The sequence below is a fragment of the Syngnathus scovelli genome, chromosome 10 (assembly GCF_024217435.2).
Source record: "Syngnathus scovelli strain Florida chromosome 10, RoL_Ssco_1.2, whole genome shotgun sequence".
NCBI classification, from domain to species: domain Eukaryota; kingdom Metazoa; phylum Chordata; class Actinopteri; order Syngnathiformes; family Syngnathidae; genus Syngnathus; species Syngnathus scovelli.
Window position 1 is genome coordinate 12,551,650 of NC_090856.1, and position 11,117 is coordinate 12,562,766.

The window sequence follows — 11,117 nt, forward strand, 5'->3', positions numbered from 1 at the left end:
TAGCGTCGACGCCCAAGAGGCTAATTTGGCTGAGAGTTTCAGCGAGTGCTGGGTGGCTGTGTCTGACGTCAGAACCACGCGCCGTTTGCCGAGCGGAAAGAAGGAGAAGCAGCAATCAACATTTCTCTCACCGCGGTCTCGCACTAGCTCGCGTCTGAAGCTTTACCACAGTTGGTGAGACAAAAAATGCTCTAGTTTGACTTTTTCTTTTTTTTTTTTAGCTCGGCAAGCAGTTGTCGATCGCGAACCAAATGCGCTCAATTGTCCGGTTAGCTTCTAGCTTTGCGCGTGGCCTTGCTGGATGGCTGACTTGTTTGCATGGTCAACCACATTACGGTTCATATTCGAAGTAAGAATCGTTTTCGCGGAGCACAATTTTTAACACGAACACGCCAGTATTCATCGTCCGTCACAACCAAAACATTCATCAAACGCTGCTGGTTTCAAGAAGATCGGCTCTTGTTTTCTCGCAGGGTTGAGTCATATTAGACTAAGTTACAATGACGCGTTTTATCGAGTTAGGTGTTCAACGACTAATTAAACGAGAGCAGCGTTTTCAGCTTGGTGCTTTTTAAGACGATTTCGGTGCTATCAGTCCCATTGTCCGGTGGAAAATACGATTAAAGTTATGATTCGTGAATATGTTAAATCGGTGGAAAATAATGCAGCCGTTTTTGGCCCACTTCGTAATGCAAATCTTCGTGGAGAATTTCTCGTAAACTGGAGTTTTAAACTCTAACTATGAATCTTTAAAAAAAAAAAAAAAAGAACTGATCGCAGCTTAGGACCTGGCCATTCCAAGGCCAGACAATTTAAAAGAAAACATTTCGAGGCCGGTCGATGTTTGACAGAAAAAAGAAAAAAAACCACCTCAACAATTAATACAATTAAGCAGGACGAATAATAAAGATACGAATTCCAGGCAGATCATTTGACTGTTTGCCAAGACTTTGTCATTTCAATTTCAATTAGGGAGAGAGGACGTTTCTTCCCCCCCAAAAAAGAAAGCAACAAAGCATGAAGTGACAAATTTCTCCTTTCTCCGGCCATCCATAGAGTTTTTCAACCTGATGTGCCTCTCAGACGGAGACGTATGACGAGGAGCAATATGATTCTTAGATGGTGCGTTTCAGAACGTAACGATTTGTTTGGGTCGCAACGGTTACCTGACTCGGGTCTGTTGTCACGACAGCCCTTCATGTCATGCGTTTGGCCAAGTTGTGTTTTGTCGTTGGGTTAGCTGTGACTGTCCGTGCCGCCATGACGGACAGCAAGCGTCTGGCCTTCTCCATCATTCGCTACCTCCACGAGCAGCTGCAGTCAGGCAATCTGTCGTCCGGAGCGCAGGAGAGCCTGGAAGGTGAGCCGCCGGCCACGCGCTTGGCGAACGCCGCCTTCTCACCTGCGTCCCCCTGCAGTGGCCGTCCAATGTTTGGAGACGGCCTTCGAAGTGTCCGCGGACGACCGGAGCCTTGACGTCCCGCTGGCGTTACCCGAGATCTTCGCCTCCGCCACTCTCCAGACATCGGTGAGAGCCGCCCGCCGTGATTGGTCTTCCGCCAATACGTTCCCGCGGGTTCTCTGAGTCCATGGGTGAAAATGACCACGGCTTCTCGGACCGCGGTGCGATTTGATCAGATAGAGCAATCGCAGTGAACACAGCAGTGTTAACAATCCCTTTGGCGTAATTGACAGAAGAAAAGGCCTTGGAGCTCGCAATTCAGCGGCTGTCGAGGTGAAGACACTGCGACAAACTCGACATTTGGGACACGACGCTTGTCGAAATGATGCAAAATGTCTGCTCATGCGGGCCTGGCTCAAGACAGCCAGGCGTCAGCGAGTGTCACGTCTTTTCTGCTGTGTGACAGTCGTGGGAGAACAACAATGACGCTACTGTTGGCGAAGGGCAGCGAGGCGAGGCCGAGCGACTCAAGGCAGACGGTGGGTACGTTCACGCCGCTGCCCGCTTGCCCCCCGTGTTGACGTGATCCCCGTGCAGGTAACGACCAAATGAAGGTGGACAACTACGCCGCCGCCGTGGAGTTTTATTCCAAAGCCATTGCGCTCAACCCGCACAGCGCCGTCTACTACTGCAACAGGTGCGTGGGTAGCCGGGGAGATTGCCAGCAACATCGGAGAGGTGAACATCGGACTTGACGGCATGTTCGATGACTTGCACACAGAGCGGCGGCACTGAGCAAACAGGGGAATTATGCGGGGGCGGTGCAGGACTGCGAGCGGGCCATCGGCATCGACCCAAACTACAGCAAAGCTTATGGCAGGATGGGGTGAGAAGCCCCGCCGCAATGTTCCGCGTTCCATCTACCCGCTACAATTGGGCCCACCCATTTTCTGCCGGGTATGGGAGTCGGCAAAATTGGTCATGTCTTTGACCCAAACGTCCCCGCTGAGTGGCTTGCCGTCCATTCTGGCACCGAGGCTCGGACCGACCGTCACCGGTCCCGTCTTTTGCCGTTAATGAGAAGGACGTGTCCGAGCTAGCGTTTGGCTTTGCAAAAGTCCGACCAATTTCGTCCAGGAGGCAGCAAATATGGCATGCCGTCAGAGTAAGGTGACAATGTGTTTTGCGTGCACGCGTTCACGCAGGTTGGCGTTGGCAAGCCTCAACAAGCACTCCGAGGCGATCACGTTTTACAAGAAAGCTCTGGAACTTGACCCGGACAACGACACCTACAAGTCCAACCTGAAGATCGCCGAGGAAAAGATGGACGCTACCAGTCCCGCAAACGTGACGCCCTCTCTCTCTGGCACGCTTGTGGGGGTTTGGCCGCATCTTACATGTTTGTATGTGTGTTGTCAGATTGCGGGAATGGGCGGAGTTGACCTGGCCGGACTGCTCAGCAATCCCGGTTTCATGAACATGGTGAGCAATACCGCGTTGGCTGAGCACGTCTCCACTGGCTCCCATTATTGATCCCGTCGAAAGACGGATCCTGTGCGTTTCCCACTGACGCCGTGAAGCCCGATGGGTGACATCACGGCTTCTCAGAATAACACAGGCCTGTTTGCATGTTTTGCGCTACCTTCTAGTCAAGTCAAGTCAAGTTTATTTGTATAGCCCTAAATCACAAACAGTCTCAAAGGGCTTCTCTTGTTCTGACTTGCCGTTTGTCGCAGGCGTCGTCACTGATGACCAACCCACAGGTCCAGCAGATGTAAGTGTGCGCGCATTTGGCTGAGTCTCTCTTGCTTCGGGTGACGGGCGCATATGGCTTTCGTGTCAGGATGTCGGGAATGATGTCGGGAGCGTACGGCGGAGGTGGCGGCGCGGCGGGAGGAGGCGGTGGAGTCCCGGGAGGAGCTCCTGGTCCTGCGCCAGTCGGAGATCTATCAGGACTCATCCAGGCGTACGTACACTGCATTAAACACCGCTACTTTGTACCTTTTCATTTCAGTAGTGATGTGACGCGACGGCAGTCGATCCAAAAGTTGCGTCTTTATGGGTTGGACACGTGAAAATATTTTTCACTTTGCATTTGAAGGCAAAATGACAGAAATCAACAAGAAATCAAAGTCGACAAAAACGTAGCCTTGCAATGGAGAGGGATTTGCCCTATGTGTCATCCATCATTAATCTGTGCGGCCGCTGCATTGGCCTGGACGTTTTGGACAAAGTGCAATTCCAAATAATGTCACCATCTATGTCCAGAAAGACGTCTGTGCCATGGATGCACGCGACGATGCTAACCGACGCACGTGTGTGTGTTTTGGTGGCTTTCAGCGGTCAGCAGTTTGCTCAGCAGATGCAGCAACAAAATCCAGAACTCATTGAGGAGCTCAGGAGTCAAATACGCAATCGCACGCCAAGCGCCGGGAACGAGGAGCAGCCTTGATGCCCGCACCCGGTAGCTCCGCCCATCAAAGAAAGCTTTTGGAGACAGGTGGGAGGAAGTCGTCACATGCGGGTTGGAAGGAGGGCACCAAATTATCACCTCACCGTGTGATTGGGAAGGACAGATGGTGGTGACGACATCTCCAGCAAAGCCATCGGCGGCCTGGGGCGGCCTTTCGCTGCCACGTCATTGAGGTCCTTTCCTGCTCCCTTCTCAAGCATTTCCACTGCTTTTTCCAAGATGGGCTCCTATGATTTGAGATACAGGCTCCCAAATGAAATTGGACTCTCACGCTACCCTTTGCACATACTTTGCCTTTGTCATCAGCCAGAGAACATTGGGTCACTGTTCCAACCCATGAGCCGTCCGAAATCTGACGTCAGGGTCACGAATGATTTTGATGCACAGCTTTTTTGCTTATGTCCAAATGCCAGCCAGTCTTGTTCGTTAAATCGGCAAAAACATTTTAGACTGGCTTTTGATTTGGCGTTTGAGCGCTTGACTGGCATTTGTGTTCCATTCAGTAGGGAAAGCAGCGCCTCATCCGTTTTGCACCAAGCTCAAATGGCCCACTTAAGCCTGACCATGTGACGCCGGCCCTCCCACATTTTCTTCCTACGATGATGATGACCACAGAGATGAGTGTGTGCGTGTGTGCGCGTGGTGTGTTCCAGGCAGGCCGCGTAAGAGCAGAGGAGCCGGCGTTGACTTTTTCGCTGTGGGACGATTGTTGCGACGGAAAGGGAGTCAAATTGGTCAGCCGACGATTCGCGCATGAGAGGAGCCTTCACGCTTTCGCCTAGCACGCCTTCTCAGGGAAAGCCCTCCCACTTCCTGACCACCACGTTGTGTGTGCACGTGTGGGCCGTCGAGGCAGAACAATTAAATGGATTGACTTATCTGCTCTTGGCTCAAAATCCATTACACAATGATGACAAGTTTGCTACATTTTATTTGGTCAGCTGACTTGATAAAACTTTATAGCTAAAGCTGTAACTAACCACTATTTTAGTCATCCTTTAATCGATTAACCAAGAAAAACACCAAGCAAAAACCAAGTTGACAGTGGTATAAATGCACAAAAAGAAATTAATGATGGCTCATTTACATCTCTCAGGAAACGGGCAAAAAAAAAAGCAACTTTCCAGAGTAAAAGCAGCCTGCTATTAAACCAAGGCAAGAGTCCCCAGAAAGCGGTGCGAAGACTCGTGGAGGGGCCCACAGAACATGTCAAGATAATGTTTGGCGTGACTTGTAAGGTTTGCAAAGGTTTAACCTAGCTTACTTTTGACCAGCCATGATGAAAGGATGTGAGGGCAAACCTCTACGCACAGCGGAGATCAACGGTGGCCGTCACTGTCCGAGGCGGGCGTGCCATGCGTGCTTCACCTGGCGGCGCGCATCCGGAACACCTGAACGGAGAGGCCTTCAGAACAGAAGTGTTTTCCAGCCAACTCGAGAGACGCTGGCGCAACGGCTTCAGTTTCCATCTTATCACCCGGAGCGGCAACTTGGCCAGAGAGGGATGGTCGCCGAGCCGCACCAATACGATAGGTGTACTGATGACAACCGACGACTATCATTTCATTGAAACGGCAGTGAGTCACTGTTGACACGCTCAGCCCTTTCCGATATCCGTAGCTTGGCTTTCTCCCATTGCTTTGTAGCAATCACGCTAAGTGTTGCACTCTCTTGAGCCTGAGTTGACATCTGAATCCAAGCGGCCCAGGCTACGCGGAGGAAGGAGATGGTGTGAGCGTGGTACCTAAGCTTCTTAGCCCCGCTAAATCGGCGTCGACTTAATCCTTCCGCAGGAGAAGCTGCCGAGCCGTCGCTTGCCGTTTTCCAGCTACAGTCATGGACGAGCTTCTGCTGGCCAGCGGCGGCGAGGAAGAGGACGCTTGCTCGGAACGCTCGTCCTGCGCGGCCGGGGATGGAGGAGGAACAGCGGAGCGCCTCAAGTCTTTCCTCTGCGCCGCTGCCAGTCGTGACGTCCGCCTGACGCTGCGCAACTTTGCCAAGAGGAACGGCCTCCTGACCCTGTCGGTGGCGGCTGTGCTGACTGGCTGCGCGCTGGGGTTTGTGCTGAGGGCCACGCAGCTCTCCACGCAGGTACCCGCCGCCGCCAATACGCAAAGAGTTGGCTCCAAACCGAACTGGCTGCCACATTGGTGCCATAGCGGAAGAAAGCACGAGAGCACATTTTACCTTTTACCCCAAGAACTTTGACATTTCATCTTAGGCAGATTGCTGCCACACCAGATGGGACTTGACTATTAAGCTGTCACGTAACGAATACGAGAACTGTTGCGTTTTTACTTCAGCTTTTCAAGACAATTCAAGAGTAGCACTGCACAGTGCAAACGGAGGCAAAAGCCGGACCGTGGACCGGGAGCTTGATTAGTGAGCGGGCGGCGCTCACGGGGCTTCTTTTTTGTTTTGCACGGCAGGCCAAGATCTACTTCTCCTTCCCTGGCGAACTTCTCATGAGGATGCTGAAGATGCTCATCCTGCCGCTCATCACCTCCAGGTAGGACCGACCTCCCGTGCCTGGGCCAATGCAGGTCACTGGAAGAACTCCAGCCAAAACTGAAAACAACAAAACATTTGAGTCAAAACAAGAATGCTTTTGAAGAAAACTAACTACAACAAACCATAAAAGCACATTTGAGACATTGTGTTTTCAATAACAGCATACACGCTCGGAATTGATTTCTGGCCCGACACAAGAGGGAAGGTTCGACTCGACTTGCGCTCAGCAAATATGAGATTCCAAAAATACTAATGTTAGAAATACAACAAAAGCTTTTCCAATAAAAAAAAAAAGAAAAACTAACAAAAGGACTCTAAAAAGCAATCCAGTAAGAAAGCAACAGTGGAATGGGAACGCCCGACGCATGCTTGATGTGCTTAGCTTGATGTCGGGCCTCTCGTCGATGGAGTCCCGTGCGTGCTGCCGCATGGGCGTGCTGACGGTGACCTACTACCTGTGGACCACCTTCATGGCGGTGGTGGTGGGCATCGTGCTGGTGATCATCATCAAGCCCGGCGCCGGCACTGACATGGAGAGCAACCGGCTCGGGGGCGGGCCCGTCATGACCTCGGCCGACGCTCTCCTTGACCTCATCAGGTGGGTACGCCCTGCCCACCATCCGCTGAGTGCTGACATCCACCCACACGTGCTAAGATGTTACATTGGCATACAAACACAAGGACTCTACACTCGCGTGAATCCAATTAGCTCAGAGACTAACGGACCTATATTTAGTCATCTGCGCAGCTGAGTGCCAGCTTAGCTTTAAGCGCCAGCTTAGCTTTGAGCGCCAGCTTAGCTTTGAGCGTGCGCTGATCACCGATGTGTGCTGCTTGGCTGCTCCGCCCACAGGAACATGGTCCCGTCCAATCTGATCGAGGCAACCTTCCAGCAGGTGAGTGCGACCGGCGCCGCCCCAAGTGTTGTGCCTTTGCTGCCGCTGGCCTGCCCTCACGCTTGCCGTTTACACCTTCAGTACAAGACGGACCTGGTGCCCATTTTGAAAGTGCCCGCCCGGACGGTGACGCCCAACTTTGTGTACGTGCTGCCTGCCGCCGAGGGCCGAACGGTGATGCTGGAGCTGACGCCGCCGCCCCAAGTGACGTACAAGACCAACCCGGGAAGCAGCCAGCAGATGAACGTGCTCGGCATCGTCATCTTCTCAGCTACCATGGGTGAGTGGCGTAAAGGTGCTCTTCAATGCGCTTTACCCGTCTTGTTTTGAGGCGGGTCAGTTTTCAAGTGTGTGTGTGCGCGCATGCGTGTACGCGTGCGCATGCGTGTGCGCGCATGCGTGTACGCGTGCGCGTGCGTGTACGCGTGCGCATGCGTGTACGCGTGCGCATGCGTGCGCAGGATTGCTGCTGGGCAGGATGGGCGAGCGCGGCGCGCCGCTGGTCAACGTGTGTCAGTGCATCAACGAGTGTGTCATGAAGATCATCAACGCTGCTGTGTGGTGAGTCAATGGCTCGGGAGGCCAAAGGCTAGCGTCCACAGATAATGGCCTGATGCCCGTCCAAAGATAATGGCCTGACGCTCGCCGCTGCCTTCCTTTGCAGGTACTTCCCATTCGGGATCATCTTCTTGGTGGCTGGCAAGATCCTGGACATGCAGGACCCCAGCACTTTGGGCCGCAAGTTGGGCTGGTACGGCATCACCGTGCTGGCCGGCCTCTTTGTGCATGGCCTGCTGCTGCTGCCCCTCTTCTACTTCCTGCTGACTGGGAAGAACCCGTTCACCTTCATCCGCGGCCTGCTGCAGGCCTTGGTTATCGCCCTGGCCACCTCGTCCAGGTCAGTGGGGAAGGGGCGCATTGTTGCGGTTCAAAGTCCAGCTGGGTCGCCGAGTTCCGTCTCCCTTGCTCAAAGACAAAACGTTCCAGTGTAGTTCTCCAGACGCGGTCGAAATTCCCGGAGAGTCTTTTTGCAACGATTGACTGTGAGGCGAAAAAAAAAAGGTCTATTCTTGTGTGTCTGCGCGCAGCTCGGCCACGCTGCCCATCACCATGAAGTGTCTCCTGGAGAAGTGCCACGTGGACCGGCAGATCGCTCGCTTCGTGCTACCCGTGGGCGCCACCATCAACATGGACGGCACGGCGCTCTACGAGGCAGTGGCCGCCATCTTCATCGCGCAGGTCAATGACTACGAGCTGGACTTTGGCCAGCTGGTCACCATCAGGTGAGGCCCGTCGCTGTCGGCTCGACCTGCGTCTGCATGCTTGACCATGCTTGCGCGTGTGTGCCCACCAGCATCACCGCCACAGCCGCCAGCATTGGCGCGGCCGGCATCCCTCAGGCGGGCCTGGTTACCATGGTGATTGTGCTCACCTCCGTGGGCCTGCCCCCCGACGACATCACGCTCATCGTGGCCATCGATTGGATCCTGTAGGTCATCAGTGACCCCTCTGTGTCATTCCACTCACGTGTATTTCCGTACGCGTGCATATTCTCGTCTCCCTTCAGTAACATGTGGGTGACGCGCCGTCGCATCTGCCGCTCATGTGACGTGTGCGTACGTGTGTGGGCACGCAGGGATCGATTTCGCACAATGATCAACGTGCTGGGCGATGCGCTGGCGGCGGGCATCATCGCACACCTGTGTCGCAAGGACTTCCCCCTCAGTGGCGAGGGAAAGGTACACACACAATTTCCACTGAATTCCACATTTGAACCCAAAAACAATCACACGCCAAACCGAGCCACTACCCATTGCAAATTTTAAAATTGAATGTACAATATTATATTTTCCTAATTGACCCCCAACCAACACACACACACACACACACACACACACACACACACACACACACTTGACGAGGAATGATGAAAGATCCGTCTGGAAAAATGAATTTGATAGCAGGCTAATGGCGAAAGGCCGGCTCTTTTCCCACAGACCGTCCCGTCGTACGGCACACACGAGTGCAGCAACGGCGCCCAGCACGTGGACGTGCCTTTGACACACGTACACACGCACGGAGACAGCGACGCGGCATTTGAGAGGCACGCGCACACAGTCTACTACAACATCTGCCAGGTGTGAGTGCGAACGCGGTTAGCCGCTGTTTCCGTAGCGACATGAACATTCCAACGACCTCCATGTCACCCGAGCAATCTTCTGGGTGTGTGCGCATGCGCGGGTTTAGCCATTGACCACGCAAGATGGTCGCGTCTCTTCTGACAACGAGTGAGCGTCATTGTTGGCGGCAGTGGCCAGGGCGCACGCTGGCGTGCGTCTCTTGGGGCCCATTCTCGAGCTTTGGCGCTTTACTTCCCGTTTTCGTGTCAATGTCGACAAAGCAGCTCACGTAAACCCTCGCGTTGATTTTCTTAGTATTAGTTTGTGCCAGGGTTATTTTAGGTCACGAAAACAAAGTAACTCAAATTGACATTGAAAAACATTTTTGTTCATGAAAAAAAAAAACGTTCTCAAAAATGAAAAGTAACTGACACGTTCTACGTTCACAAAAGTAAAAAGTAATATTAATCGTAGCAAAAATTGAGTCGTTAATACGAGCTTGGGCTTGATTTGAAACGTGTTCGTTTCGGTATTACTGCACGGATGAAGAATGTTCAAACTGTGACTGGGGAGTTCTTGCAAATGACGTCAACTTGCAGAAGCTAATTGAAGCACCACCGGATGACGTTGCGCCTCGGCGACGAATTTACTTCTTAGCCCAAATTGCTCCCTGGCTTTTGTCGATGAACTGTAACGCTCGCTAAGAAGTGCAAAGAAATGTTTTACTCAGATTTGGAAGAAATACCGACAGTATCCCGAAAAAAATGTGGAAGTGGGTTTGAGCCAAGGCACAAATCCACATTGCCACTTGGGCAACAAGGCTTCCTTGCTGTTTGCCAAGGCTTGACGTGCATCCAACTTCGCCTCTCAAGTTAATGATGCGATTCAGTCTGCGGACAAGTACCTGGATAATCACGTTTTGTCGGACTTTGATGACACGATATTGCATGCTGTTTTAATCTTTCACACAATTTAGCAAATTTATAAAAAAGACAAACTAAAACGCCATGTTATTGACAAAAGTCAAACTAATAAAAAACAACTAAGCCACCCTGAAAACGAACTAAATTTGAATCTCAAAACGATAAAATTCCATTACTATATAGCCCTTGAAACCCCAAACTCGTGCACGAAATCAAAACTACCTAAAATGATAATTGTACAATTTGTAGCAGACCTGTGTATGCGGCTTTGCATTTGCTGCATTTGTTAAATGACAATTGCACAATTTGAAGCAGGCCTGGTCTGTGTGTGCGGCTTTGCGTTTACTGCATTTGTATGCCTTAATGTCGGGGTCTTCCGTCTGCCAAGTTTTCAACTCATGTTGACTTTTTCTACGCATTTTAAATGACTGTTCAGATGATACTGTATGACATTAAAATATTTTGTAACACGCTTTGGCAACGTTTTTTCTTGATTTGGACTTTTCCTCCGCAGCTCTGCAGCTGTCGACAAAGGCGATAACGCCCTTAGTAGCATTTAGCCTGTAAGGGGCGCTCAAAGGTCAATGATAACCCATTTAACTTGACGTTGCCTGCAGACTGATATTTTGAGGAGTCGATTTGCTTCAAGCCGTCGCGCCGACGTTAATACCACTAATTTTAGATGGTTCATTCACCATACGCTTTCTTTTAATTTTATTTTTAACTTTTGTCCATACGCTTCTTTCACATGTCCAAGTGAGCACCTCGGAGGTTCAGCGGCAGATGGTGGCG

The 11,117-nt window shown here is 51.8% G+C and overlaps 2 protein-coding genes across 8 annotated transcripts; both read left to right on the forward strand.

Annotated features, from left to right (window-relative positions):
- Positions 1-10: 10 nt before the first annotated feature.
- On the forward strand, positions 11-4,753 carry sgta (small glutamine rich tetratricopeptide repeat co-chaperone alpha). Of its 5 annotated transcripts, XM_049731262.1 has the most exons (12): positions 55-174; positions 1,057-1,122; positions 1,241-1,360; positions 1,419-1,528; positions 1,869-1,941; positions 2,000-2,099; positions 2,184-2,288; positions 2,608-2,749; positions 2,822-2,884; positions 3,139-3,176; positions 3,246-3,368; positions 3,743-4,753. In XM_049731262.1, the coding sequence occupies exons 3-12, from the start codon at positions 1,261-1,263 to the stop codon at positions 3,852-3,854; spliced, it is 966 nt and encodes a 321-aa protein (XP_049587219.1). In that variant the 5' UTR covers positions 55-174; positions 1,057-1,122; positions 1,241-1,260; the 3' UTR covers positions 3,855-4,753. The 5 variants fall into 5 exon arrangements, with proteins under 5 accessions (XP_049587210.1, XP_049587219.1, XP_049587228.1 ...); XM_049731253.2 differs by lacking the exon at positions 1,057-1,122 and having other exon boundaries at positions 11-174; XM_049731244.1 differs by lacking the exons at positions 55-174; positions 1,057-1,122 and having other exon boundaries at positions 1,222-1,360; positions 3,743-3,902; positions 3,979-4,753.
- Positions 4,754-4,902: 149 nt separating this feature from the next.
- slc1a8a (solute carrier family 1 member 8a) lies at positions 4,903-10,798 on the forward strand. Of its 3 annotated transcripts, none has more exons than XM_049730364.1 (12): positions 4,903-5,452; positions 5,669-5,966; positions 6,305-6,384; positions 6,769-6,984; positions 7,240-7,282; positions 7,364-7,562; positions 7,744-7,843; positions 7,947-8,180; positions 8,371-8,565; positions 8,637-8,771; positions 8,919-9,021; positions 9,280-10,798. In XM_049730364.1, the coding sequence occupies exons 2-12, from the start codon at positions 5,712-5,714 to the stop codon at positions 9,424-9,426; spliced, it is 1,707 nt and encodes a 568-aa protein (XP_049586321.1). In that variant the 5' UTR covers positions 4,903-5,452; positions 5,669-5,711; the 3' UTR covers positions 9,427-10,798. The 3 variants fall into 3 exon arrangements, with proteins under 3 accessions (XP_049586321.1, XP_049586302.1, XP_049586311.1); XM_049730345.1 differs by having other exon boundaries at positions 4,903-5,408; XM_049730354.1 differs by lacking the exon at positions 6,769-6,984 and having other exon boundaries at positions 4,903-5,408.
- Positions 10,799-11,117: the final 319 nt, after the last annotated feature.